Below are 27,678 nucleotides of genomic sequence, written 5' to 3' on the forward strand. Positions count from 1 at the left end.
TTCTATTTTCTAACAGACTCTGTGTAGTTGCATGAGCAGAAAACAAAAGAAAATAGTGTCGTCAGGGAAGCCCACAAATAAACTTTCAGGCCAGAAATCTAGTCTCTGACCTATTTTAAGTTCAATTAAAAAGAAAAGGAAAGAAGAAGAAGAAGAACTGTTTCATTTTTTTTTTTTTTTGGCCCTGAAATGTACTTATTCATTAAAACTCCGCCTCCCCCTTTCAGTAGAAACCATGCATTTCCTACTTTTATGCTGCCTATATGTTTGATTTGCACAACTCAGCTAGCCAGAGCAGCTGAGACATCCGTTCCCCTACAAGAACCCTCCTGGTAAGTCACCCTCAGCCACTCTGTCTGTTAGTTAGCTCAGCTTCTGTGATGAGTAAAAAACTTTACAGGAAACCCTAGAAGACTGGACACACACCAGAGGCTCGTAGAGCTATCTTAAATCATAATCTTCGAGAGGAGAAAAGAGTTAGAATCTAGAATCAATTTCAAACTGTGATAACATCGAAGATACAAAACATGATTGTGAATGAAAGATTGTTGTAAAGGGAGCAATATTTAAAAGAAAGAAAGAAAGAAAGAAAGAAAGAAAGAAAGAAAGAAAGAAAGAAAAAGAAAGAAAGGAAAAGAAAGAAAGAAAGAAAGAAAGAAAGAAAAGAAAGAAAGAAAGAAAGAAAAAAGAAGGAAGGAAGGAAGGAAGGAAGGAAGGAAGGAAGGAAGGAAGGAAGGAAGCAACTTCACCTTTCAAAAGAAACCTTTTCAGAGAGATGATTCTTGGCCAAAATCTTGGCAGAATGATCTTCTGGTAAGAACTGAAACTGACCAGGCAGGATGCCCTGTGAATGTATGTCCAAGACGAGTTGTATCTAAGTCCAGTTTTTTCGTTTGTTTTTCTCAGAAAAGAGGGAAGGGTAAAAATTGTCCGAATTCATATTGGACTACAAAGAGCAAATAAACTTTCCCTTTACTATATCAGCTCTACAGCGCATTTCGTGTCCTTTAATGTACGGTTCTTGCTCTGGCTCAGAATTTAAGGTGAAATTTTCTGTATGTGTCTCCTTGCTACCTAATCCGAGGGACAGGAAGCATGAAACCCACGAGGATTTATTAAAGAAACTTCTACCAGGAAATGGAACCGAAATAGACCAGGCTAGCCAGCGGGTCATGGAGGGGCTGAGCAAACCCAGAATACGCATGGTGGCACCTGAGATGTTTTCTACCTCGATTGCTTGGGTATGTGCGAGAGCTCTTAATCATAGCAATTCGGGAACTGTAAACATGAACTTAGACTACACGTGAGAATGGCAGCCCGGACTTTATAGCTGGCTACTGGCTGCTACGACCCTCTCGGGGGACTTGGGCAGCGGCCCGTTTCATCCGGACCGCGTCGAGGTGCCAGGCTGACGATACCACACTCCACTTCCCTCACCAAGAAGCGAGAGACTAGGTAGTTGCTGGATGAGAGTGCAGGCTGCCTGCCTTCAAAATCAGCTGCTTTCTAGCTGTGTGTGGTTGGGCAAGTTACTCATCCTCTCTGTGCCTTGAGTTCTAATCTGCAAAATGGGGACGATAACATGACCTGACTCATAGGGTGACCGTGAGGATTAATTGAATGAATGGGTGTGAAGTTGTTGGCCCACAGGGTGCCCTTGGGAACCGTCCAAGGTTAGCAACACACACTCCGGGGGACGCTCTGTATAAGCTCACCCCAGGGAAGGCAGTTGCAGCAGAGATGGTAAGACAGTGTTAGACAGCGCCTGAGTCAGTTTCTTGACGTTGTTAAAGCTTCATTCGTCCCACGTGGCTACAGAGCACCAGGTTTTATTGGGTCAGACGATGCTTTTGTGAACCCCCCCCACCAAGAGTCACGGTCTCCATCCAGTGAGCAGAGGTGATAGCGATCCTTCCTTTTCCTGAAAAAGTTCTTTCTTTTTCCTTTTCTTTCTTTCTTTCTTTCTTTCTTTCTTTCTTTCTTTCTTTCTCTCTCTTTCTTTCTCTTTCTTTCTTTCTTTCTTTCTTTCTTTCTTTCTTTCTTTCCTTCTTTCTTTCCTTCTTTCTTTCTTTCTTTTGGCCAAACAAGGGAGCTCCGTTAAATGTAGAAACCTACGTACCAATGTTGAAAAGCCTGTTCGTGGATAAGACGGTTTGCACCCATGGCGGACCACCGCCAAGTACATTCTGGGGTATCATAGACAATCACTTTTTCTTTATTCACAGCGTCGAGCAAAATGGATTATCAAGCCACGAGCCCCTACTATGACATTGAATACGAGCTGTCGGAGCCCTGCCAGAAAACCGACGTGAGGCAAATCGCAGCCAGACTCCTGCCTCCGCTCTACTCACTTGTGTTCCTTTCCGGCTTCGTGGGCAACCTGCTGGTCGTCCTCATCCTCATCAACTGCAAAAAGCTGAGGGGCATGACTGACGTCTACCTGCTCAACCTGGCCATCTCCGACCTGCTCTTCCTTTTCACCCTCCCCTTCTGGGCCCACTATGCCGCCAACGGGTGGGTCTTCGGGGATGGGATGTGTAAGACGGTCACCGGGCTCTATCACGTCGGCTACTTTGGCGGAAACTTCTTCATCATCCTCCTGACCGTCGATAGGTACCTGGCCATCGTCCACGCTGTGTTCGCTTTAAAGGCCAGGACGGTCACCTTTGGGGCGGTGACAAGCGCGGTCACCTGGGCGGCGGCCGTGGTCGCCTCTCTGCCGGGGTGTATCTTCAGCAGATCCCAAAAAGAAGGTTCCCGTTTTACGTGCAGCCCTCATTTTCCATCCAATCAGTATCATTTCTGGAAGAACTTCCAGACACTGAAGATGACCATCTTGGGCCTGGTCCTGCCCCTGCTCGTCATGATCGTCTGCTACTCGGCCATCCTCAGGACCCTGTTCCGGTGTCGGAACGAGAAGAAGAAGCACAGGGCCGTGAAGCTCATTTTCGTGATCATGATCGGTTACTTTCTCTTCTGGGCCCCCAACAACATCGTCCTCCTGCTGAGCACCTTCCCGGAGTCCTTTGGCCTCAATAACTGCAGTAGCTCCAACAGACTGGACCAAGCCATGCAGGTGACGGAGACCCTGGGAATGACGCACTGTTGCATCAACCCCATCATCTACGCCTTCGTCGGGGAGAAGTTCAGAAGCTACCTCTTGGTGTTCTTCCAAAAGCACATCGCCAGGCGCTTCTGCAAACGTTGTCCTGTCTTCCAGGGAAAGGCCCTCGACCGAGCGAGCTCGGTTTACACCCGATCCACCGGAGAGCAGGAAATCTCTGTCGGCTTGTGACCTGGACCGGGTGTTTGTACACAGCCTAGGGGCGGGAGTGACCCTTTTAAAAAGGAAGTTACTGTCATAGAGGGCCTAAGAGTCATCCGTGCACCTGGCTATCTATCCCACCATTTAAGCCCGTCACGTCTGGAAAGCCGAATCAACATATGTTGATGACATAGCAAACCTCCTCACCTCCCCTCCGCACACAACAACTTATTGGCAAACTCTTCCTTTGCTGCAAAAGTTTCATTATAAAAAAAAAAAAAATCCCCAGAGAACTGCTAATTCTTGAGTTCGGTGACCCGAACAGGAATAACAAAACCAATCAAGATGCATACTGTACGGTTTCTGATCTGCTCGAGGCAATAGGTGCAGGTTGTAAGTGCGCTGAAAGCAGGTGCTTGTGGGTGATCTGTTAAGAAACGAGTTCTTCCAAGAGCAATCTCCCCTCCAGGGTGTGGTTGGTAAGTTCCACAGGCGATCAGGACCGGGTGAGAGCTGCGAAGCCTTCTTCAGGGAGAAGGGGAGAGGGGAGGAAGGTTAGCTCCAGGCCTGCAGGCCCCGCACATGCGCGGGGCGGCTCTGCGGTGGGGGGTCGGCACTGGCTGGGGAGAGGCGAGGCGAGCCCGGACCATAGGGAGCGTGCCCAGCACCGCTTGTCAAAGCCAGAGCAGAGCGGGGGGGGGGGGGGGGGGGGGGGGATCCCCGGCCACTGTCGCCGGAAGCTCGTTGCGCGGCCGAATGATGGCCTAGAAAGGTGAGCCTTTAGGTCGGGTGAGGCGAGGAGGCTTTCCATGTAGGTCCAGGCACCAGGGATGGGGACACCCTTGCAGCATGCGGGGTGAGAGTCCACAGAACTTGGGGTGGATTGGGGTTGGAGGTGAGGGGCCGTGGGGAGGCAGAGAGAACCTCTAGGCTTCACGCACGAGGACTGGAGATGCCCTTAAGGAAACCTCAGGCATGGAAAGGGGCCAAGGCTTGCATCGAAACCAGGAGGGGCCGGTGGAAGAGGAAGCCTCTGGTTTTGCCAGCTTGAACACAGCCTTCCGTAGACAGAACCTGGGCTCTCTAGCGGTGGCCGCTCCTGCCTTTGGAGTTGTCCTTCCCAACCCAGCTCCAACCAGGGGGCGTCTCCAGGGGGCTCGGAAGCACTAGGTTTAGGAAATGCGGGGAGTCTGAGGCCTGGGGACACGTTTACGTCAGCTATGACATCCAGGGGCCGACTGTGTAGTTAATGAACATCCAGGGTTTTAGAAGCACTAAGCAAAGACGCCCCAGAGGGGGGAGGGAAGCCGGGATGACTAAGTTTCTGCCCGCCCAGGACACACCACTGCCTCCCTAAGCGTTGTCTTCCGGAGTTAACTCGCAGTGGGCAGAGGGGAGAAGGGACAGGTTCATTTGGAAACAGGCCGCCTCCAGCTGACTCAGCTCCGAGAAGCACCATTTTACGGAACTCGGTGTTTCAGGCTGAGTGTGGTGGCTTTAGCCTCTCTCTCCTTCCAGACGCCTTCTCCCGACACGCCCCCGAACACTAAGGGATCTATTCCTTTCAAAGACAGGGTCGTGATTTCGTGTTTGGCAGTTGCTCCTTGTACTTTTTTGTACCTGCCCGAGATGGTTTGGAATCCGGGAGGAGCTAAGACCATTTGGGAGAGATTAGGTGAGGCGACATCAAAGCAGTGAGACTCCCTCACAAGGTGAAGGTATCAGAATAATAAGAGGGGCTACTGATGTTTCTCGGCTCTGAAATATGACCTTGAGAGCGCGGGTGTCGACGGGGAGCAACCGGAAGTGCTCTTGAGGTCGTTTCAAGGGCACAAGCATCCTATGACCTAGCCTCTGGGTCAACTCAAAGGCACGCTGATATCTTTGTGTGTCGAATACATATCATGTATGATGTGATCCGGCTCATGTATATAGAAAGTTACAAATCGCTTGGAAGAAAACCCTTGCCTAGTAAAAAAAATCACCCTGTAAAATAACTAACTGTATTCCTATTCTTCCCGTCAAGTGCACATGTAGAGAATAGCGTTCAAAACTGCGAAAGCCGGGCGCCTGGGTGGCTCCGTGGGTTAAGTGTCCAACTTCGGCTCCGGTCGTGATCTTGCCGTTCGTGGGTTTGAGCCCCACACCGGGCTCTGTGCTGGCAGCTCAAAGCCTGGAGCCTGCTTCCGGATTCTGTGTCTCCTTCTCTCTCTCTCTGCCCCGCCCCCACTCCTGCGCAGTCTCTCTCTCTCAAAATTCAATAAACATTTTTAAAAATTTAAAAAACAAACAAACAAAGCAAAACAAAACCGTGAAAGGATTTTGTTAAGTCACTGTTTTGGAAAACTCCGTACGTACACGCACAGAGAGCTATGCTTCCTTTGAAATATTTTTTAAAAGTTGCCCCCCTTCCTGGGTCAAATTGCCAGAATACTTTGTCTGAAGATGCTGCCTCTAAGGGTGGCATTTCTGAGCAACAGACACTGAAAACTTTCCAGTTTCTAATCTAATTCTACTACTGGAGCAAAAGAATTGACACATTTAAAAAAGAAAAAAAGAAAATCGATGTATGTGTAAGCCCACGCCAAGTGTCTATGTTTGAAAATGAGGAAGGCCTAGCGGCACCTGGGTGGCTCAGTCGGTTGAGCGTCTGACTTCGGCTCAGGTCACGATCTCGCGGTCCGTGAGTTCGAGCCCCGCGTCAGGCTCTGGGCTGATGGCTCGGAGCCTGGAGCCTGTTTCCGATTCTGTGTCTCCCTCTCTCTCTGCCCCTTCCCCGTTCATGCTCTGTCTCTCTCTGTCTCAAAAATAAATGTTAAAAAAAAAAATTAAAAAAAAAAAAAAAGAAAATGAGGAAGGCCTAGTGGCTCCTGGGTGGCTCAGTCGGTTAAGCCTCTGACCCTTGATTTTGGCTCAGGTCATGACCTCATGGTTTGTGGGTTCAAGCCCTGAGTCGGGCCCTGTGCTGATGGTGCGGAGCCTGCTGGGGATTCTCTCTCTCTCTCTCTCTCTCTCTCTCCTCTCTCTCTGCCCCTCCCCTGCTCACATGTGCACATGTGCATGCTCTCTCTCTCTCTCTTAAAATAACTAAACTCAAAAAAAAAAAAAAATTACAACAAGAAAATGAAGAAGACATACGATGTCACAGTCTGGTCCTTGCTCTGTAATCCCAAACTGCAGACACACGACACGCGAGGACCTGGCTGCTACAAAGGTTGCTTTTCTTTCATTTCAAATCCCTTCTAAAAACTTGCCTGTAATTGCAGTGATGACCGTGGATTTGTCCTTGACGTTTGGCTTTCTGTGCACGTGTCTCTTATCCCCAGAGAGAACAGGTGCTCCGGGAAGAGGCGACTGGTCCAGGTGGCATTTACAGCCTGGGGCAGGCTGGTCTTGAGACCAGGTAGGTCACGGTCCTACTTGGACATCCGGGGAATGAGCAGAAGGCAAGGGTAGCTGGAGCCGGTTTTAGGCCAGCTTTTCCCTAACAACCGGAAAGACCGCCTTCCACCTCCCTCAACAGGAGGCGTGACCCAAGGGAGGGAGGGAGGGGACTGAGTCGGAGTAGAGGAAGGGTCCGGGGCACAGTTCCATCCACCCCACGCCCCTCACTTTGTGGGCCCTCCTGGGCCCACCCCTCCTCTGCCCCAGTCCTTAGATTGACAAACAGGCTTGAACTCATCGTGACTTTCAGGTTCTGACTCCACTCATCACCTCCTGGGTGAAGACACCCGCTCCCCGGCCCAGGGGCGTCTGTCACGGAGGGAGTTACGTATGGGCCATGGATAAAGTCCAAGTAAAGTGAACGCCCTGAGCGGGGAGGGAAAATGTGCAAATTCAGACATTAGGATTCCGGTCACACGTGTATCCCAAGGTTCCAAATACCTCCAGCTAAAAGGCTACCAGTCTTGCCACTGTTGTGATTAAATCAGGTCACCGCTTTCCTATCCAAGGGAAGAACAGACTCCTCAACAGGAACATCGGAGTTTCATTGTTGACTTTCTGATGAAGGCACAGGAGATGTGGAGATGTGAGCAAGGGGCGTGGCCGTGAACGACCGGACTGCTCTCCTTCATAGCTTGTTCCCACCCCCCTGCTTAACCTGAGGGTGGGGAGAACTCCCACACCCTGAGATGCTGCCGCTCCTGGGAGGAAACCGTGTTCTTTTGCTTTTAAGTAAAACTCACTATGAAAGTCTTGCTGGGTATTTTCCTGAAAGACAGCCAAACTTGAATATTTCTGTAGATAGATGTTGCGACGGTGCCATATTTTGTTTTCTTTTCTTTTTCTTTTTAGATAGAGAGACAGCGAGAGTGAGCACATATGGGGAGGGGCAGAGGGAGAGAGGATCTTAAGCAGGCTCTATGCCCAGTGCAGAGCTCAACGCTGGGGCTTGATCCCACGACCCTGGGATCATGACTTGAGCCGAAATCATGAGTCGGACCCTCAACTGACTTGAGCCAGCCAGGCGTGCCGTGCCTTAGGTTTTTGTCTACAAGCGTTTTTTCCAAGGCTCACTTATTTTTGGCTTCATATTGTCACTACTTTAATTTGATCATAAGTTCTGGGTCATTGTGCTTCCGTCATGTTTCAGGAACTTGGTTGAGTTTCTTTTTCTTACGATGGTAACTCGTGTTTTAAACGCTTGAAAGTCTTTTCAAAGGAACCAACGGAAAGGCCTTCCGGGCCATTGAGAATCTTGGGCTATACTGCCTCCCTGTGGTCACCTTGGTATCCAACAAGGGCGTCCCGCGGCCAGCCTTGACTCGGGTGGTTATACATTCGGCTGTTTCATGTTGGTCTCTGCTGCTACCATTCCTGTTGTGGACAAGAAGTGATTCCACAACAGGCTCAGGGTAGATAATGCTCAACTCACTGGCGAGGAAAAGGAGAGCCATTGGAGGACACAAGTCGATGCCTGCGGCGAACTGAAGGTCCCAGCTCTCTCGGGCCAAACTCTGCAGATCCCTGAACCCATGGCCTTGCAACAAAGTCACAAACTGTGACAAAGCATTTTTCGCCATCCAATGCCACAAGCCCGTCTCGCGTGACTCCATGTGTATCCAGCAATGGCTGTGGGTACCTAGTATTTGAAGCGATCCAATATGGTTGCCGTGTGGGTGGATTTCTTCTTTATTCACACTTCCCTTTCTTTATTACTGTGTTCCCCTCACTTCGATTCCTCTTAATGGTATCGCATCATCTGAAAACAGGAAGGTTGCTGAGGACCAGTCAGCCTGACCCCTCACTTTATGGAAGAAGAGCGGAGCCCGCCCCCAGAGCCAGACGCACTGACACAATAGGTGTGTGACATAACAGGCCTGGCCTCAGTTTTCACAGGCTCCCCCCATTGCACCTGCCAGCCAGCGATGCGCCATTGAGGAGAGCAGGTGGGAGCCGTTCTAAGTCCCCTGACAGCCGGCACCCACGTCGATGAGGGAGAGCGGGATCCGGAATTCGTGGGGACCATGCTTACGGCCGCTGGCTTAATCTTAGCTGCTCCTTGGAGTTACCTGGGGGAGTTGGACAAATAGTGATACCCAGCCCCACCCGCAGCACTCCGATTTGCTGGGTCTGCAGAAGCTCGGAGTTCTAGGAAGCTCTAAGCGCAGCCAACTTTGGAAACCACTGCTTACAGCCCATCAAACCGAGCCTGCTGGATGCGGGCTGCTGTCTGAGGAAGAGTCCTGCCGGCCTAGAAGTGGGTGGCACACAGGCCAGGGAGGGTCCGGATTCGACTCCTCGATCGTCCCAGCAGAACATTAACTCCGTCTTCCCACAAGCTGTTCTTTAAAGCATATGCATCTAGCTTTAGTTGGCAACGTAAAATATCTCTCTTTGAGGCACCAAGCATCATGCTTTCATTTCTGCTTTCGGATTATGTTTTAACCCGTCCATTCCAAGTGAAGAGTAAATACAGATGAGGTGTCTGTTGCCCACGCGGAGCTTGGTGGCTTCAAATTCAAGACAGAAGAAGTCTCTCGGATAGGAAAGGTCTGTTTGCGATGTGTTACAAATGAATATTGGTATGGCTCATGTTGGCAAAAGAGTTCTCCCCCCACCCCTCCCCACCCCATTTCCTTGTCCCTCCGCGAGCCATCCCTTCAACTGCGTCCAGTAAAGCATTACCCCTGAAGACCTGGAAGACTCTGGAAGTCTGTGTGAGCCCTGGGTAAGGCGATGATAATCCTGCAGAGGAAGCAACAAGTCAGCCTCAAAACAGCAACGGCCCGTATTCACCCTAGAATTCCTGTGCTTTGGTTTATTTCCACTAGCTAATATTCTTCAAAAACCCCTTTTAAGAAAATCGTGATTTTTTGAAAATATTTATTTCTATTTGGAAGAGCATCAGCGGGGGAGGGGCAGAGAGAGGGGGCCAGAGGATCCAAAACGGGCTCCGCGCTGACAGTCTGACAGCAGTGAGACTTGCGTGGGGGCTCGAACTCACACACCACGAGATCGTGACTTGAGCCGAACTCAGACACTCAACCGACTGAGCCACCCAGCTGCCCCAGACAATTACGATTTTTTTTTCCAACAGATCATCAAATCGGGACTCTCTGTTGATTGATTATCTCACTCCTTCCAAAGGGTGGAAAGTGGAGCCTGGTGGACAAAAGAGTGGGGAGTTCAAAGTCAGACTGATTTGAGGTCCAGCCTTGAGGCTGTAGGAGCTTGGGGAGGTGACTCAGAGTCCCTCTGTGGACCTCAGAGTCCTTTCCTGTCATTCTGAATACTATTCACGTCTATTAACATCTGAAAGTTATGTCGGTATGTAGTATCTAGACCAGCCCTGACCAGAAGGACGCTCTGTAATGACCGAGATGACTCCAGACTGGTGCAAAACGTGCCTAATGTGACTACGGGACTGGATTTTTCATTTCATTTCATTTTAAAACATTCAGTGCATCCATGAACGGACAAGGCTAAGTCTGGCATAGAGTAAGTATCCAAGAAGCATCAGTATAACTTGGACTCTGGGATCAGGGATTCCTAGGCAAGTTGTAATGCTTCTAGCCTCCGTTTCCTCATCTGTGATATGGGGCCGATAACAATACCTACTACCTCATACGTTTGTGCGGAGGATTTAATGAGAAATCGCACATTGGTTTAAGGCAGTGCCTGGCACGCGGAAGTTCTTGGAACCGTTAGCTACTTTCCTAATAGGGGCTATTTCTTCTTTAAATTGGAATTGCCCTCCCCTAAAGAAGGCTCCGCAGTGTGGTGGGCAACCCAGCTCACTTTCTGCGGCGGAATGGAACCCCCCGCGGACCCGAGGGGGCTCTTGGGCGTGAACTCAAACACCGTGGATTTACAGCAATGGACGGAAAGGGTCTCCCAACTTGGTGGCGTCGTGTTCAATACGTCCGAACTTGTGTAGTGCGTTTGGAAAGGCTTTGGGTGGGGGTGGGGGGTGGGGGGATTAACCTGAGAACGTAATTCTGGCCGGATGTCGGCCCTGCAGCTCTAAGCAAACTGGGAAATGAGGGAGGCAGGCCAACTCCCCACCTCCTCCCTCTGGGATTCCGACAGAAGCAGCAAGGTGGGAACACGGTTCTCAGGTGCATTACCTGTGGGCAACCCATTCATTCATTCATTCATTCAGTGAACATTCGTGGAGGGCCTGTGCAAGACACGAGGCATGGGGTAAGGGATCTTGCCCATTGGGTAAGTGGAGGCACTGTGTGGTTGAGTGAGAGCTGCATAGAAGCACCGTACGTAGAGGCTACGAGAAGGCACAACTATGCCAGCGAAAATAGGTAAAACGGGGCAAGGCACCATCCAGGTACCTAAAATGGCACAGCCTTGTGAGTGAGACAGACAGACGGACAGTCAGTGCGTGCTCTGACCATTCCGTAAAGAAAGCCTGGCTACAATTGTCTCTCGGTTCCGTGCCTCCTTAAATAGCTTACGCTGAACAGAATGTTCTTGTCTCTGATTGTCCCAGCACCCGCTGCCCTTTGGAGGGGGCGGGGTCACCGAGGGGTGGGGAGAGGACCTGTCTACACACCGAGACACCAGCCTCCTTGGGTTCCTGGGGCTGGTTTTGTAGTTTCCCTGTCTCTGCGTTTGCTTTCAGTTTGTTTGTACCGCAGGAAATAAGTGGAACGTCTCCTTCCCACCCCTGCTTCTGCCTGCTAGGTCGTCCGCCCGGGAGGCAATAAAGTTACCAGTCTCTTATCATTTGGGAGGTACTTCCTGCGCATCTAACCCAAATCACATCTCTCCCCTTATCTCCTGTGTTTCCACAAATCACAAACGCTCGGAGTATTCTTTACCGCACCTTGGTTTTTTCCACTTTACGATCTTGGGCAGATTTCTTAAGCCCTCCGTGCCTCATTTTGCCCGTCTGTGGAATGGGGATAATGATCCCAACCTCACTGACTGTTCCAAGGAGGAGATGAGTTAATAGGCTAATTGGCATATGACAACCACCCAGTGAATTTTGGCTATTAGTATTTCTTACGGTTCGCCAGGCAGATTCTATTTTCACGCAAGTGAACTTATTTTTCGTAATGTCTATTTATTTATTTTGTGCGCGAGGGAGCATGCGTGCGCACACACGCAAGCGGAGAGGAGTAGAGAGAGGGGGAGGGAGAGCCCCAGGCAGGCTCTGCACCGTCACCACAGCCCAGTGTTGGGCTGGAACCCACGAACCGTGCGATCATGACCTGAGCTGAAATCAAGAGTCAGACCTTGGGGCGCCTGGGTGGCACAGTCGGTTAAGCGTCCGACTTCAGCCAGGTCACGATCTCGCGGTCGGTGGGTTCGAGCCCCGTGTCGGGCTCTGGGCTGATGGCTCAGAGCCTGGAGCCTGCTTCCGATTCTGTGTCTCCCTCTCTCTCTGCCCCTCCCCCGTTCATGCTCTGTCTCTCTCTGTCCCAAAAATAAAAAAAATAAAATAAAAAATAAAAAAAACGTCGGAAAAAAAAAAAGAGTTGGACCTTACCCGACCGAGGCCCGAGGCGCCCCACAAAGGAACTTATCAACTTTTTCTTTGATTTCTGGGTTTTATGACATGGTTAGGAAAGCCTTCCCCATGCTGAGATTGCAAAACTCTCCCGGTTTTATTTCTAAAGCTGTTATGGCTTCATCTTTTACAATTTGTATCCTGGAATTCATCTTACAGCGCGGAGTAAAGTGGGGATCCAAGGTTTTTGCCCCGGATGGCACCCCATCCTCCCAAGATGGTTTATTAAATTATTTTCCTACTAACTTAAAATGCCATTTTTTTTTTTAGAGTGGAAATGATGCTTTCCCCGTTTCCCGTTCTGAGACTCACGTGTGTTCTCTAAGCTACCATTTTATTTATTTATTTTTGAGAGAGAGTGGGGAGAGGGGCAGAGAGAGAGAGGGAGACACAGAATCCGAAGCAGGCTCCAGGCTCCGAGCTGTCAGCACCGAGCCCGATGCGGGGCTCGAACCCACCAACTGTGGGATCATGACCTGAGCCGCAGTCAGATGCTTCACCGACTGAGCCGCCAGGCGCCCCCTAGATGCCGTTTTTATAATATTTTCTCTCCTGCCCCCAGGGTTGGCCCTATTTCTGTATTTCCAGTTAAATGACTGCGTCCCCAAGCATCATTTCAGGTGCTTTGCTCCTCGGGGAGGCCCCTCAATGCGTGGGGCGAGTCCTTCTGGTGCCCCATACAGGGCACACGGCCACCGTTTCCGTGATGTGAACATTGACCAGTGGAGCCAAGAAGTCAGAGTCGCCCCCCCCCCCCCCCCGCCCCGGACTGGTGATCTTGTCATTGCAATGGTCACAAATTAGAGCGGATGCCTGGTCCCACAAAGTCCAGGTGAGTGCCGTGTGCTGCCCAAGGTGAGCCAATCACATTCTTGCTCCTAAAAGCGACGACCACGAATGTACCCCAGAGTGGCCGGCAGTGCCCCGGAGGGGGGACTGGAGACCGCCGGGGGAGATGCTCCAATGCAGAGCTTCCTGGTGATGAGGGACCTTGGGGTAAGCTGCAGGCAAAGTCCGGGCTAGCAGCACAGCCCCCCCCAGCGGGGAGGGGAACCTGTGTGACCTTCCTCGGACACTCCCGGCTACCCAAGAGCCAAGGAAAGGGGTTTCAGGGCTTGCCATGGTGATGTGGGAAACTAAGGCAAATGAAAACTGAAATTCCCTTACTGCCTGCAGCCCGTTGGCGAGTCCTTGCAACAGGCAGCGTGCCCTCCCTCCAGGAGCTCAGCTGCCTCAGTGATGAAACTTTGCTGGGGGCAAAAAGGAATCTTGGCTTCACATTATCCTGACCACCCCCCCCCCATCCTATAAGTCTACTTTAACATATAAAAAGTCCTTTGGCAACTTCCTTTATCTCAACTTCCCCATGATATATGCTGGCAATCATACTCCAAGCATATGGCCCCTGGTATACATCTGAATGGTCTCATGACTGAGGTTTTACTGAACGGTAGTAAATGACGTTTTCCTAACACGGAGGCCCTCAGGGTCCTGGAAACCTTGCTTTGAAAATTCCTTAGACCCTTACGCTGTCTCTAACCCCCTCCCAGCCTGAAGGTATATAATCAGTTACCTGTCACAACCCCAGTGCAGCTTTCTGCCCACGGTCCTGTCCCCGCGCTTTAATAAAATCACCTACGTGCACCAAAGATGTCTTTAAGAATTCCTTCTTGGCCTTCGGCTCCAAACCCCACCATCACCCCGAAACCCCATCACCTGGGGCCCCGTCTTTCCCAAGAGAAGACACCTCGCAATTCCTTCTCTCCTGTGATCAACCCCAGGGGTGTCCCGGCTGTCCCCATCACTGCTAGGGGAGTCTGAGCCCTCCCTAGTGCAGGCATAAAGTCCCCACTTCTCCCACACTCAACAAGGCTTTCCACTCCATATTTTTTAGCTGTCCTTTTCTTTTTCCAGACGACTTGATGGGTTTTCACGCACAGATTGTTTGCCAGCGGTCGTAGACTGAGTGTTTGTGACACCCCAAAATTCATATGTGGAAATCCCGCCCCCCGATGTGACGGTGCTGCGGGGGGAGCTTTGGGAGGCGATTCGGTCGTGAGGGTGGAACCTCACAAACGGGATCGGTGCCCTTGTACGAAGGGACGCGAGAGCCTGCCCCTCTCTCTGCCCTTCCCCGGTGAGGATAAAGTGAGAACACGGCCATCTGCAAACCAGGAAGTGGGCTCCCACCAGACACCGCATGGCCTGGCAACTTGATCTTGGACTTCCAGCCTCCAGGAGCGTGAGGAGCGCTTCTGTTCTTTCAGACCCCCCGGTCTGTGGGATTTGATATGGCACCCGGAGCTATGACACCAGCCCTCTCTTCTACGAGGTGTGCGTCCTTTAGGAAACTGCTTTCTTAGGGGACCTTATGTTAACTACACTAGACTGTGGCTTTTGGAAGACGAGCCCTTTCACCCCTCTCAAAGTACTGCCCCCACCCCCCAAGGTACCCCTCGTCTTTGCTCCTCTCCCCTCTTCACCTAGCACAGAGTTAACTCACAGATGACAGTGGAAAGGGTCACGAATTCGGGACTTGCATTTTATTTATTTATTTATTTATTTATTTATTTTTTCAACATTTATTTATTTTTGGGACAGAGAGAGACAGAGCATGAACGGGGGAGGGACAGAGAGAGAGGGAGACACAGAATCGGAAGCAGGCTCCAGGCTCTGAGCCATCAGCCCAGAGCCCGATGCAGGGCTCGAACCCACGGACCGCGAGATCGTGACCTGGCTGAAGTCGGACGCTTAACCGACTGCGCCACCCAGCCGCCCCGGGACTTGCATTTTAAATCATTCAGTTATTTACCTAATGTTTAGTGAGAAGCTGCCCATGCTGCTAGGGCACAACGTGGGCTGAGTCCTGTGATCAAGGAATGAGGGAATCTAAAACCAGGAGCCAGCGAGCCAGCCCGACAGTCCCAGGGAGAGGGAGGGAGGGAGGGAGGGGAGGCGCGCCCTCCGCACCCCACCTACCCCGAGGAGGTGTCTTTGTCCCGACCCTGCCTCCACCCCCCCATCATTCTACCCCTCCCCCCCACACACACCCCGCCCAGTGCTGCCCTGTCAGAACTGGCTTCCTGGCTGCAGCCTGTGAACAAAAAGGAGCCACCCAATGTCTCAGGGTTATTTACATCAGGCCCGTACACAGAGGCACAAACGAAACTAGTCTAGAGCCCAACCGACTTTCCTTTGTTCTTTTTTTTTAATTTTTTTTTAATGTTTATTTATTTTTGAGAGAGAGAAAGGGCACGCATGTGAGCAGGGGAGGGGCAGAGAGAGAGAGGGAGACACAGAATCCGAAGCAGGGTCCAGGCTCCGGGCCGTCAGCCCAGAGCCCAGTGTGTGGCTCCAACCCACGAACCACGAGACCATGACCTGAGCCAAAGTCAGGTGCTTTAACCAACTGAGCCCCCCGGGCGCCCATGAACTTTTCCTTGTTCTGAGCCCACACACCCACGTTGAGTCCCACTGGGGGCAGCATACCATGCCCTCTGACCCCACATTTGTGAGCGTGTGTCCCCTGTCTCCCCGGCAAGGTGCCCTTGGAACATAGCCATGCCAGGCATTTTTCTCAGTGATCCAGCTTGTGTGTGTGGGTGTGGGGGGGTGGTCACACAAGGAGGAAGTACAAGGACAAGTGTGTATATGTGGGAGGAATTTCAGTGGAAACAGTGTGTGAGAAACACACAGGAAATTCAGGGAACCGTCAATGGTTTTGTGAGAGCAGAAAGAGAGAAGAAAGCGGGAAAAGACAGGGCTGCAGAGGGCGAATGAGGCCGAGGCTCACACATGGTGCCGAGGAGTGCGGCTCGTGGCCGGGTGGGGGGTGGGGGGAGCGGTTTGAAGCCAGGGTACTCAAGACATCTAATTGGCCTCGCCTTGCAGAGAATGTACTAGAGGAAGGCAGGGATGGAGTCAGAGACCCCAGGCAGAGGTTTGGCTGTGCTCCTTCTGGGACAGAGCAGAGGCCCCCGCCAAGGTACAAAGCTCTGGGTATAGACAAGCGAATGGATCCAAAAGCTCCCGGGGACAAGGACTCATCAGGACTTGGACTGAGGGTGGAAGGGAGGGGGGAGGCCAGGGCCTGGGCCGCAGCCCAGGCCGACGGGAAGTACCGGCTTCAGGTGCAAATTTCAGGGCAGGTTGAGTTAGAAATCCCGGGGGAAACCCCGGGGCAGTGTCAGGAGAAGCTGCCTTGGGCCCAGCAGAGCACATGCGCGGAGGAGACCCACAGTCACAGGCAGCGGACGTGGGGGAGGACAAATGGCTCCAGACAGAACCCAGAGGAGGAAGGGCAGCAAAGAGGAGAAGGGATGCCAGGAAAGGCAGGGCCGTGCAGAGAGGAGGCCACCTTGGGAGGGACAGGAAGTGTCCGCAGCGGCAAGGGCTGCAGAGATATGAAGCAAGGTGAGGGCGGAAAAAACATCCACTGACTCTGTGATGTAATCAGAAAGGCAGAATCACTTGGTGGCCCCTGCCTCGTCTCTCCCCGCGCCGACTCACGGCCAATGACGCCGAATCGTATTTCCTCTCTCCCCGCGGAAAATCGCGCGCTTTGTGCCCAAGTTCTAGACCCTCCGGAAGGGACAGCACCAGCCTATGTGGTTTGAAGGTCCCGGTCAGCTGGTTAGGGGTCCCTTTCAACCACCCTCTCCAGAGGGTGTGGCTGAATCCTTTGGGACGGGAAGGTGATGGGGGCTCCGAACTCTGGTGCAGAGATAGGAGCCCCAGGGGCCATCCCGTCCCTGGGGGAGCACTGGGCTGGGAGGCGGCAGACCTTCAGTCCAACCACAGGGGCTCACAGGGGCCTAGGCCCTACAAGGGTCCCCCGACAACCACCAGGGAAAACACTGTCCTACGCACATAAAATCTGCCACGATTTAATTTTGTTAAAAGGCGGGGGGGCGCCGGGGGGCTCAGCCGGTTAAGCATCCAGCTTCAGCTCAGGTCATGATCTCACGGTTCTTGAGTTCGAGCCCCGCATCAGGGTCTCCGCCATCAGCGTGGAGCCCGCTTCAGATCCTCTGTCTCCCCCTCTCTCTCTCTCTCTCTCTGCCCTTCCCTCGCTTGCACTCCCTCCCAAAAATAAATAAAATATTAAAAAATAAAATAAAAGGAGAATGCCACTTGGTTTCTTACCTTTTGCTTCTACTCACAAAAAGAGATTTTTAAAAATCTATTTTAAATATGGCTGCCCTCAGATGAGTGACTGTCCAACCCGCCTGACCCTATGGAAACAGGAGTGTGGCCACGTAGGTGGGGAAGAAGAAAGAGGAAAGAAAAAGGTGGAGGATGGGGCCAGGGGCAGGGGATGGCGAGGTCAAGTTCCTCTTCGACTCTTCACTCTCAGACAACAACGGGTGAGTTGCACCAGGATGGTCACGCAGAGTGAGTGGGCCCTGTGCCCTCGCCGGGCACGTGACTCCCCCTCCTGTGCACACAGGGGGCTTGTGGTCTTATGACACAGAGGTTTCAGAAATCTTAGTTTCTGGTTCTTGTTATGCAGGGTAAATGAAATATGTGGGAAACCCAGGGCCTGCCCACCCCGCCCCTGCAGTGGGTGCCGTGGGGCTCTGCCCGGATGTCCCTTTTCAGGGTCAGTGCACTCACCCTCCCGGCTGCTGGGGACAGGGACCACCTTCAGCCACTGGGACCTTCCCCTCCCGGAGACAACTGAGGCCAGCAGCTGTCTGGTGTGTGATTGGGAAGGCCCGGCCTCCTTCCTTCCTCGTGGGACAGCACTGCAGGGACATCCCAGGCCCAGAGCCCCTCGCAGGGTCAGCTGGGGCTTCGGGGTCTGCTTCACCCTGTGTCCGGTCCTGCCTCGCCTACTCCCTGACAGGGATGCCTCCTGGAAGCCCTCCCCAACAAGGCCTCTCTCCCTGCAGCTGTCCCGCTGAGCTCTGGACTCCCGGGAATTAGATCTAAAATAGTCTGTCTCTGTTCCTCCCCCACTTGCACTCTCTGTCTCTCTCTCTGTCTCTCTCTCTCAAAATAAATAAGCAAAAATTTTTTAATGCATTTTTTTAAAAAGGGAGGTGGCGTCTGGGTGGCTTAGTCAATGAAGAGCCTGACTCTTGATTTCAGCTCAGGTCATGATCTCACAGTTCATGAGTTCGAGCCCCACATCGGGGCTCTGTGCTGACAGTGTAGAGCCCGCCTGGGATTCTCTCTTTCCCTCTCTCTCTGTTCCTCCCCTACCTGTGTGCTCACTCGCTCTCGCTCGCTCTCTCTCAAAATAAATAAATAAACTTCTTAAAAAATGCATCTAAAATGGTCTGGTTCCTGGTTTCAACTTCCTCTTCCACAGAAGCTCAGCCCCAGCTGCCGATAAGAAAATGTGTCCCCCTTGCCCCATCTCTGAGGTTGGGACTAAAGAAGACGTTAGGAGGAGAAGGGAGGCAAGGAGAGGCCATGGCCACCCTACCTGGCTAACTCCCACCCAAGCTTTCTGCTTAGATGGCCCCTCCAGCCGGACACCTTCCCCGGTCCCTCTGGACCGGGCCAGGCACCCTTGCTGACGGCTCCCCAGCTCCCGTGTGCTTCCCCTGGGACAGCACGAGACTCCCCGGATTATCACTTGTGCACCTGACCGGCTCCCGTTAGGACATCGATGTCGGGAAGGCAGAGGACAAAGAGTCCTGCCCAGGGACTACGCAGAGGCCGCCATCCCCACCGCTAAGATTAAGGAGTCAAGGATCGGGGAGGGGCTCTCTGTAACAAGAGCTGCATTAGGTCAAGGTCAAGGGACACACCAGCAGGAGCCTGCTGTTAAGGAGACGAGCCTCCAGGACCCAAAGCGGGTCGGAAGGCGGTGAAGAGTCCATACAGAAGGGCAAAGGGGAGCGATTTCCCAGACAGCAGACGTGAAATGTCTGTGAAATGAACAAATAATACTTCTCAACAAATAACTCACTGCGCCTTCACTCCATGGGTATTTAGTATTTTGATCACTGTCTGATGTAAACAAAAGGCACACGCATTGAAAAAAGGCCACGGCGCGTTCACTCTGACACGGGAGCAGACAGCAAGGCCTCAGGCCACGAGTAACGGGGACCCGGTGCCGAGAGGTCCCCACAGAAAGCTAGCAGCCGGGGAGGAGGGGGCTGGAGGAAATGCGCCCACAGGCGAGACAATAAGGAGGCTCATCTGGTTTTGCCTGCACCCGAAATGGTAGAGGGACCATCTCTGAGACCCCAAAACCTGTGTCTCATGCAAACATGAAGTTCAATTTTGTAATACCCTCAAAATGGGAGACCCCCAAACTAAGATTCAGCACGGGCCACAGATGCCCCCTCGTGCTCCCAGAAGAAACAAAGGCAACAGTGCTCCAGAGGGGACTGTACCCACTGCAGGGCCACAGACCGTTGCTGCGGGGCCAGGAAACCCCCAATAAATAGGAACTCACACGGGCACTACAAAACACGCGAGAAGATGAGTCACCACGAGTGGGCAGGCCTAACGGCCCCTCGGATTAGAACCCCGAAAGTCTTCAATAAGTCACTCGTAGATTAAAGGTATTTTTATAGGGGCGCCTGGGTGGCTCCGTTGGTTGAACGTCCAGCTTTGGCTCAGGTCACGATCCCACGGTTCATGAGTTCGAGCCCCACATCGGGCTTCGAGCTGACAGTGCAGAGCCTGCTTGGGATTCTCTCTCTCTTGCTCTCTCTCTCCCCCTCCCCTACTTGTGCTTTCTGTCTCTTATAAATAAATAAATAAATAAATAAATAAATAAATAAATAAATAAACTTTTAAAAAAGTATTTTTAGGGGCACCTGGGTGGCTCAGTCGGTTGAGCGTCTGACTTCAGCACAGGTCACGATCTCACGGTTTATGAGTTCGAGCCCCGCACTGGGCTCTGTGCTGACAGCTCGGAGCCTGGAGCCTGCCTCGGATTCTGTGTCTCCTTCTCTCTCTCTCTCTCTCTGCCCCTCCCCTACTCATGCTCTGTCTCTCGAAAATAAATAAACATTAAAAAATGTTTTTAAGTATTTTTAAACCTTTTTTTCCCCTAAGTGTATTTATTTATTTGAGAGAGACAGAGACAGCGTGAGTGGGGAGGGGCCGAGACAGAGGGAGAAAGAATCCCAAGCAGCCTCCACGCTGCCAACGCAGAGCTCGACGTGGGGCTCGAACCCCAGAAACCATGAGATCGTGGCCCGAGCCAAAACCAAGAGTCAAACGCTCAACCGACCGAGCTTCCCAGGAGCCTCCCCCCAAAAACATTTTTATAAGGAATCCAGATCCTAAAAACAAAAACAAACCGGAATATCATTGCCAGGAGCCACTCGGTGTGTACAAGGGTGTATGTGACTCTTGTGCAATGTGTCCTCTGGGCCCTCGCTCAACACACTGCCCCAGAATGTGAGAAGCCCAAGAAACGCTTCTGGAACAGGAGGGCTTTTACTCAGTAGGTGTTTTTCCTAGGGATACACACTCCCCTTCTACCCACTTGTCTCCCAACGGGAGAGTGTTAGGATTAGGATAACTCTCAGGATTCACTGATCTTCCCTCTTTCTTCAATGCTGTGCCTGTATTAGGATTAGGTTTAGGCATAACTGTAATGCCCACCGTTCAAAGTTTTGAAACAAGGTTGTACCCTATTTCGTGTTCGGTTGCTACTGACAGATTTTGAGAATTTTTGCTGGTGAAGCTGTCGTGTGGTCATTTTATAAGGTACCGATGCGGGGAGAGGCCGTGACCCTGCTTCCCTCTGCCACCTTTACTGGAAAGGCCTGTGAGGATGTCTTTTTAGATTGCATGAGGGTTTCAGAAACTCCAAGCGTGGCTTCAGCTGGGGCAGCCCAGGAGGTAATGGTGCCTACGTGTTGTCCACCGTATTGCGAGTACGGGGAGAGTGGACACCTCCCACACCCCGGCACGCGATGCGTCAGCTGTCCCAGCTTCACAGAGCAGTGGGTGGCATTTCTCCACGGGAGGCTGTTGGTGACCCTGGGGAGGCCGATCTCAGGGGAATGGTGGAGACAGACGCCAGGCTGGAGGGGACTGAGTGGGGAGTGAACGATGATAATGTAGGAAGAGTGGGTTTGGACGATGAATGAAGGCTCCCCAAGAAGAGGGATGGTATGTCGTTAGAGCGGACTGTGGGGTTAAGGATGGGTTTATTTTTTTTCTGGTTTTTTTTTTTTTATTTTAAATTTTTGGGGTTTTTTTATTTTTTTTATTTTATTTATTTTTTTTTAATTTTTTTTTCAATGTTTATTTATTTTTGGGACAGAGAGAGACAGAGCATGAACGGGGGAGGGGCAGAGAGAGAGGGAGACACAGCATCAGAAACAGGCTCCAGGCTCCAAGCCATCAGCCTAGAGCCTGACGCGGGGCTCGAACTCCCGGACCGCGAGATCGTGACCTGGCTGAAGTCGGACACTTAACCGACTGTGCCACCCAGACGCCCCTAAATTTTTGTTTTTTAATATAATTTATTATCAAGTTGGCTAACCTACAGTATGTACAGTGCGCTCTTGGTTTTGGGGGTAGATTCCCATGATCCATCGCTTCCATACAACACCCAGTGCTCATCCCAACAGGTGCCCTCCTCGATGCCCATCACCCAATTACCCCTCCCTCCCCGTCAACCCTCAGTTTGTTCTCTGTATTCAAGAGTCTCTTATGGTTTGCCTCCCTCCTTCTCTGATTGTAACTATTTTTTTCCCTTCCCTCCCCCCATGGTCTTCTGTTAAGTTTCTCAAGATCCACATATGAGTGAAAACATGATACCTGTCTTTCTCTGACGGACTTAGTTCACTCAGCATAATGCCCTCCAGTAACATCCACATTGCTGCAAATGGCAGGATTTCCATCTTTCTCATTGCCAAGTAGTATTCCATTGTAGATATAAACCACATCTTCTTTATCCACTCATCAGCCGATGGACATTTAGGCTCTTTCCATAATTTGGCTATTGTTGACAGCGCTGTTGTAAACATTGGGAAAGATGGGTTTACAGTCTTTATTTAAGGGAGACACCAGGGGCGCCTGGGTGGCTCAGTCGGTTAAGTGTCTGACTTCGGCTCAGGTCGTGATCTCACGGTCCGTGAGTTTGAGCCCCGCGTCGGGCTCTGTGCTGACAGCTCAGAGCCCGGAGCCTCTTCGGGTTCTGTGTCTTTCTCTCTCTCCCTGCCCCTCCCCCGCTCATGCTCTGTCTCTCTCTGTGTCTCAAAAATAATAAATCAACATTAAAAAAAAACTTTAAGGGAGACACCAGAGCATTTCAATATCGTGAAGAATCTAATAGATTCTGGCTGCTGGTGATCAGAGTGCAGGAGGAGAAATGAGCCTTTACTATCAGAGGAACAACTCTTCCTACGGAGGAGGGAAGAATGGAGATGCCACCATGCATTTGAAGCCAGAGCCCAGGGTGTGGACAAAAGCAGAGATGGGCTCACCTCCTGAGCGTAAGTGTGGACGGTGGCGGTGGGCGTTCGAAGGCACAGGAAGAGGTTTCGGGTGCTTGGAACAGCTGATGGAAAATAGGAGAAGGGGACAATTTGGGACACTCAGAAGAGTGACTAGGGAGACTAGAGGAATTTCTAGAAGCTAGCTGAGATGGGAGACCACAAATTAGTGATAGGTCTTCCCTTTGTGGCTTAGGTGGTTTCAACCAGCTATCCTCAGACTCACGTACTCAGAGAAGGAGTGGAAAGGAGAAGTCGGTGGGGAGGGTCGATCTAAGGCCGGGGCTTCAAGGGAGGGCCAGGTATTGCCCAGAGAGAGTGGCTAAGTGATAGACTTGGATCCCAGCGAGACAGGAGGGATGTGACCACCCGAGGGGCTCGCGGGCAGAGGCTGGGGGGCTCGAGGAAGGAGCACGGGCAGGAGCAGAAGTAAACGGCGGGCGGGGGTGGTGGTGGTCAAAGCAGAGGCAGCTGTAAGCAGGAAAGTGAGCGAGTGTACTGCAAGGCTTCGGTGGTGAATCAGCGTCAACGGACCTCAGGGAAGTCAAATTCGTGAGTGAATGGAAGTTACGAGCTGGTACAGGACGAGGGTCAACACGGGTGGTTAAGTCGCCAGGGACATGGAGGAAATTGGGATGGACCGAAGTTCATTATCCATGGCTTTAATTTTTAAAAAGTGGGGGGTGGGAGGGAGCAGGCAGGCAGGCGGTGGCAGGGATGCAGTGGAGCAGAGGGTGACACAGTTACAGGACTGGGGACCGGAAGCATACCTGGGAACAAGGGTCGGCAAGTTGCACCGGGGCCAGGGATGTCACCTCCTGACCCCCCAGATAGGTGTGAGAGGGAAGGGGTAGCGCCAAGGGATGAGAAACGTTAGGAATATTCTGGGATACGTTAAGGAGGTCAGCAGGAGTGTCTCTCACGGAATTCAGATTCCAGAGGGCACAGAGGAAGAGCGTGGGGGGGGGAAGGGAGCACGGAGAAGTGAGCTGAAGGCAAAGAGGGCACGAGGGAGATGGTGATGAGAACCAGAGAAGGCACATGACCTGAGGGGTAGAGCAGGATGGGCCATGATGGCTATCCCTGGTCTCATGTGTTCCAGAGAGCTCGAGCCTGGCAGGCCACAGGTAGATGGTGGTGGGCAAGATGGTCAGAGAGGGAAGAAGTGTTGCAAAGCATTTTTCTTCTCCAGCAAGCCAAGGGCTCAAGCCCCTAGAGACGGATGCCTCCCTTCTGAGGTTGTGTTAGCTTGGCTCCTTCGAGATGTGGCATAGAAGAAATGCATTAGAGGAAATGTCTCTGAGAGATCGTAGGGAGCCGGAAGCAGCTGGGAAAGCCCCAGATCACAAAGCAGATCTGAGCCCCAAGTAAGGGAGAGAAGGAGGGTCAAGGCTTGGGGGTGAGGGGAAGCACCAGCCAAAGTCACCGTCAGAGGAGCCGACCTCCCAGGACTGGGCCTGCTCCGGTGTCCCTAAAAGGGTCACTGGCCGGAGCAGCCCCCGGTAAGCACGGCCTTTGGAGGGCACGCGAGGATGTGTTTCATTCAGGGTGAGGCAGCAGGGACCCTCAGTTACACTCCCTTCAGAGTGGCGGAGGCCCGTCCCCATGGCCGCCCCACGACACAGTAGTGTCGTGTATGTTACGACAACGCTGATGTCAAAGGCAACACTTCTCAAATCGTGTTCTACAGAACCGTTGGCCCGTGAGGACCTGTTTGCGAACATCAAAGGGGGTTCCGCGATCAAACCACCTTGGGAAACACCGCAGACCCTCTCTTCCTCAGGGAGGATCGCTGTACTTATTGGCGTATTAAGAGTCCTGAGAAGTCCTGTAGTAAAGACACTTGCTTACCTTTTTTAGTTCAGTTCAGTTCCCAGAAGGAACACCCTTGGAAGGTGCCTTCCCTCCCAAGGCTGAGATTCGGAGCTGAGATCCGAGACGGTATGCCTGCAACCGACCGAATCGTGCGCTTTCCGACGTCCCTTAGTAACGAGGGAAAAATGAGATCGCGAGCATTAGTTATCGGGCCCCATCATGTGCCGCTCCTGTGCACACCTGTTGCAAAGCTTTCTCTGAGCCATCCTGTGCAAAACGTGAACTCTTGCACCCCCCCTGGCCCTTCCTACCCTCTTTCCTGCTTTTTCCCTATAGCACGTCTCTGCCACTGCCCTACAATTTACTTACGTATTCTGCTTCTGTCTGTAGCACGTAAGCTCCGTGAAGTTCAGGATGTTCGCCTGCCTCGTTCATTGATGTTCACCTTGTTCACCCAGGATGGCGCTGGGCACACGCCAGGCACTCCATATACATATTTGCGGAAAAGACGAATTGAATAGATGAGTGATCTGTGTGTATAGGAAAACAAGAGTTCTAGTTTCTTCCTCTCTTCGACTGAAATCGGGGTTAAATGACAGTGATAAAGAACTCAAGTAAGGTTTGTGAGCCACATGCCAAAGCCACAGAATGTGGTGAGGTTTCACAAATAGCGAAGAGACCCTATTACGGTTCCAGCCAGTGGAATGGTGACGAAACTCTCCTCTTGCCTCCGCTTCAGACCTCCAAACCATTCCTTCCTACCAATTTAGAAGTTTCTGGAATCCCATGGCCTTGGAGGTCTAACACACAGTAGAGTGATTAGAGGCGACAAAATTGTATAATAAACCTCGAACTTGCTGGCAGAGTAGACCTGAATTGTTGCCACTCCTGGTAGAAGAAATGATGGTCGCGTGATGGGAACAGAGGTGTTGGCTAACCTTGCAACGGCAATTCTTTTGCAATATAAACGTACCAAATCAATACGCTGTACACCCTCAACTTACACAATGGTATATGTCGATTATATCTCAATTAAACAAAACAAAACAAAAAATAAAATAAAAGGAAGAGCTCCCTGGCCTGAGTGTATGTTGGGAGTCAAGCCAAAATAAAATAATACTGAAAGTGAAGCCCGTCCTAATATCAGGAAGTGAGGGTGAGCCTGAATTTCTAGTGTTTTTCCTGGGGAAATTCAAATTTCAAGTAATTCTGTGACATACGTGAGGTCCTGCTGGCTTCTGTTTTCCTTTAAATAGAGGAAATAATCATTAATCATGTAGTGTGTGTGTGTGTGTGTGTGTGTGTGTGTGTGCATCCACGGGGCTTTTTTAGGTTTCAGAGTTGACTTGACTACTCGCTGCCTCACCCCGGATGGATCAGTGAGCATCAGACAGTAAGGCACCAAGGTCCTGGGGTCGTAGGGCTGGTGTGGCTCCAAATAGCCCAGGCATGTCTGTTGGTCCCAGAGCTGTGCCCAGGGGGCAAGGCTTCTGGGGATGGGTAACTCCCACTCACTCACAGAAGCCTGGGGGATGGGGGGGCGTGAGTGGGGCAAGCCCTGCTTGGGAAGTGCTCACAGCCGGGGTTCCCAATGACACCAAACCCCTCCACGCAGAGGAACATCATCTTTGCGGCAAATTTAATGCTCGACCACATGTTCGTCTGAGCTCTTTTATCTATGTTTTCCTTTTCTTTTAATAGCGTGCTCATTTCTATTTCTATCTCCGCAGGTCCACGCTCTGCAGTGAATGCTCACCTCGGACACGTTTCTGGCGTTCGTCGACAGGATGTCATTTAACCAACTCTGTGAATGCTAAACCACGGTGTAGGTCTGGTCCCCAAATTAGGTCAATCACAGGTACAGGGACTTGATCCGGAGGAAGTTCATACGGACTTGCCAGCTGGTTCACGTTCCTCCTCTCCATCCACCTTTCTTCCAAGCCACCCCCATGCAGCCCCCCCCCCGCCCGCTAATTCCTCCCACTCTCCCAAATCTGGAATCTTCCCGGCCTCCTTCCTCTCTGGCCTCAGAACTCTCACCCCACCCCTGCCTCAGTCAGGTGGTAGCACGTTCCCTCGCCGCCCCTGTAGCCCAGACTTGGCATTGCTTCCGTGGAATTTCCTGGCATCTTCTCAGAGCAGGGTCAGCACCTCACGGCTTGCCTAACTCCGGGTTTTCCCCACTGTCAGTTTTCCTCAAATCCCACAGCGGCCCCACACCCACTGGTACTGAGCATCTCGGCAGAAACGCCCTTCCCTGCCCCAAGTGACACCCCTCCATGGCTCCCTTTGTCCCCCAAGTTCTCTCTCGGGACCCCCTCCTCCCTCAGCCACAGCTCAGTGTCTCTCAACAATGACAAGGAGAATCCAAGCACATGCCACTCACTGTGGTTCTCCCCGAGCGTTCTAGATGCCCGGTGGTTTCTGCTGCTGTGGATGAGCCGCTGCAGGGGAGCGCCGGGCCCTGGGGTCCGGACATCGAGCTACCACAGGACCCTTTCTCCTCCGCTGCTGGCTGTTACCTGCTCAGAAGAGCCCTCCTGCCACCCCACCTAGTATCACTGGGGAGCAGTGACAACTCAGTTCCCTTATCTAGGGCAGCCAGCCGGACGCCTGTCTAAAGGCCACAGGGAAATCAAAGGCGGGGTCGGGGGGGGAACCGGGAGGAGAAAACAACTTCCTGGTTTGGCTCAAAGGCTTGAGAAACACTCTAGGGGTCTGGAGGAGCTTTCGAGCTGTTTTATTTGGGTTACTCCCCGAGACCGGGCACTTGTGGTGTAGACGTAGACCTACCAAGGGCTAAAAGTGGCTTCTCGTGCCCCTCAAGGTCAGGACCGTCTGCTCAGAAGAAAGCCGGTCTCCCAGCTGCCCCCAGGCCATTCCCACAGCAGCTCCGATGGTGGGTCAAGAGGCTGTGCCCTGCCCCCCTGGAACTCGGTCAAGTGGTAAGTCATCCAGTGACGTTCCTGTTGGTGCTTGGGGATGGTTTCACTTTTGCAAACCTTTGTTTCTCTCCTTGGAGAGAAGGACTCAGTCATCAGCCCAGCCGGTCACAGGAAGCTCCTTCACAGGGTGAGCAGGCTTTTTGCACACGTAGAAATTAGGACCGGGACCGACTTCGAGGAAACTAGACCACAGTTCTCGGCTCTCTTTAGAGCTCTGTTTTCTCAGATGGTGTCTTCAGACAGGCAAGTCTGGTTCCACCA

General features: G+C 51.9%; 1 protein-coding gene and 1 long non-coding RNA gene across 5 annotated transcripts; one reads left to right on the forward strand and one right to left on the reverse strand.

Annotated features, from left to right (window-relative positions):
* The first annotated feature begins 234 nt into the window (after window positions 1-234).
* On the forward strand, window positions 235-3,609 carry CCR5 (C-C motif chemokine receptor 5). 3 transcript variants are annotated; one of them, XM_006928652.4, is made up of 2 exons: window positions 235-332; window positions 2,226-3,609. In XM_006928652.4, the coding sequence occupies exon 2, from the start codon at window positions 2,237-2,239 to the stop codon at window positions 3,293-3,295; it is 1,059 nt and encodes a 352-aa protein (XP_006928714.3). In that variant the 5' UTR covers window positions 235-332; window positions 2,226-2,236; the 3' UTR covers window positions 3,296-3,609.
* An 18,785-nt stretch (window positions 3,610-22,394) lies between these two features.
* Window positions 22,395-27,300, reverse strand: LOC105261347. 2 transcript variants are annotated; one of them, XR_002739340.2, is made up of 4 exons: window positions 26,229-27,300; window positions 24,842-25,002; window positions 24,509-24,639; window positions 22,395-22,722 (listed from the first exon to the last, which is right to left on the reverse strand). It is a non-coding gene; the product is annotated as an uncharacterized LOC105261347 (long non-coding RNA). The 2 variants fall into 2 exon arrangements; XR_002739339.2 differs by having other exon boundaries at window positions 22,396-22,722; window positions 26,859-27,300.
* Window positions 27,301-27,678: the final 378 nt, after the last annotated feature.

Source organism: Felis catus, chromosome A2, assembly GCF_018350175.1.
Source record: "Felis catus isolate Fca126 chromosome A2, F.catus_Fca126_mat1.0, whole genome shotgun sequence".
Taxonomy (NCBI): domain Eukaryota; kingdom Metazoa; phylum Chordata; class Mammalia; order Carnivora; family Felidae; genus Felis; species Felis catus.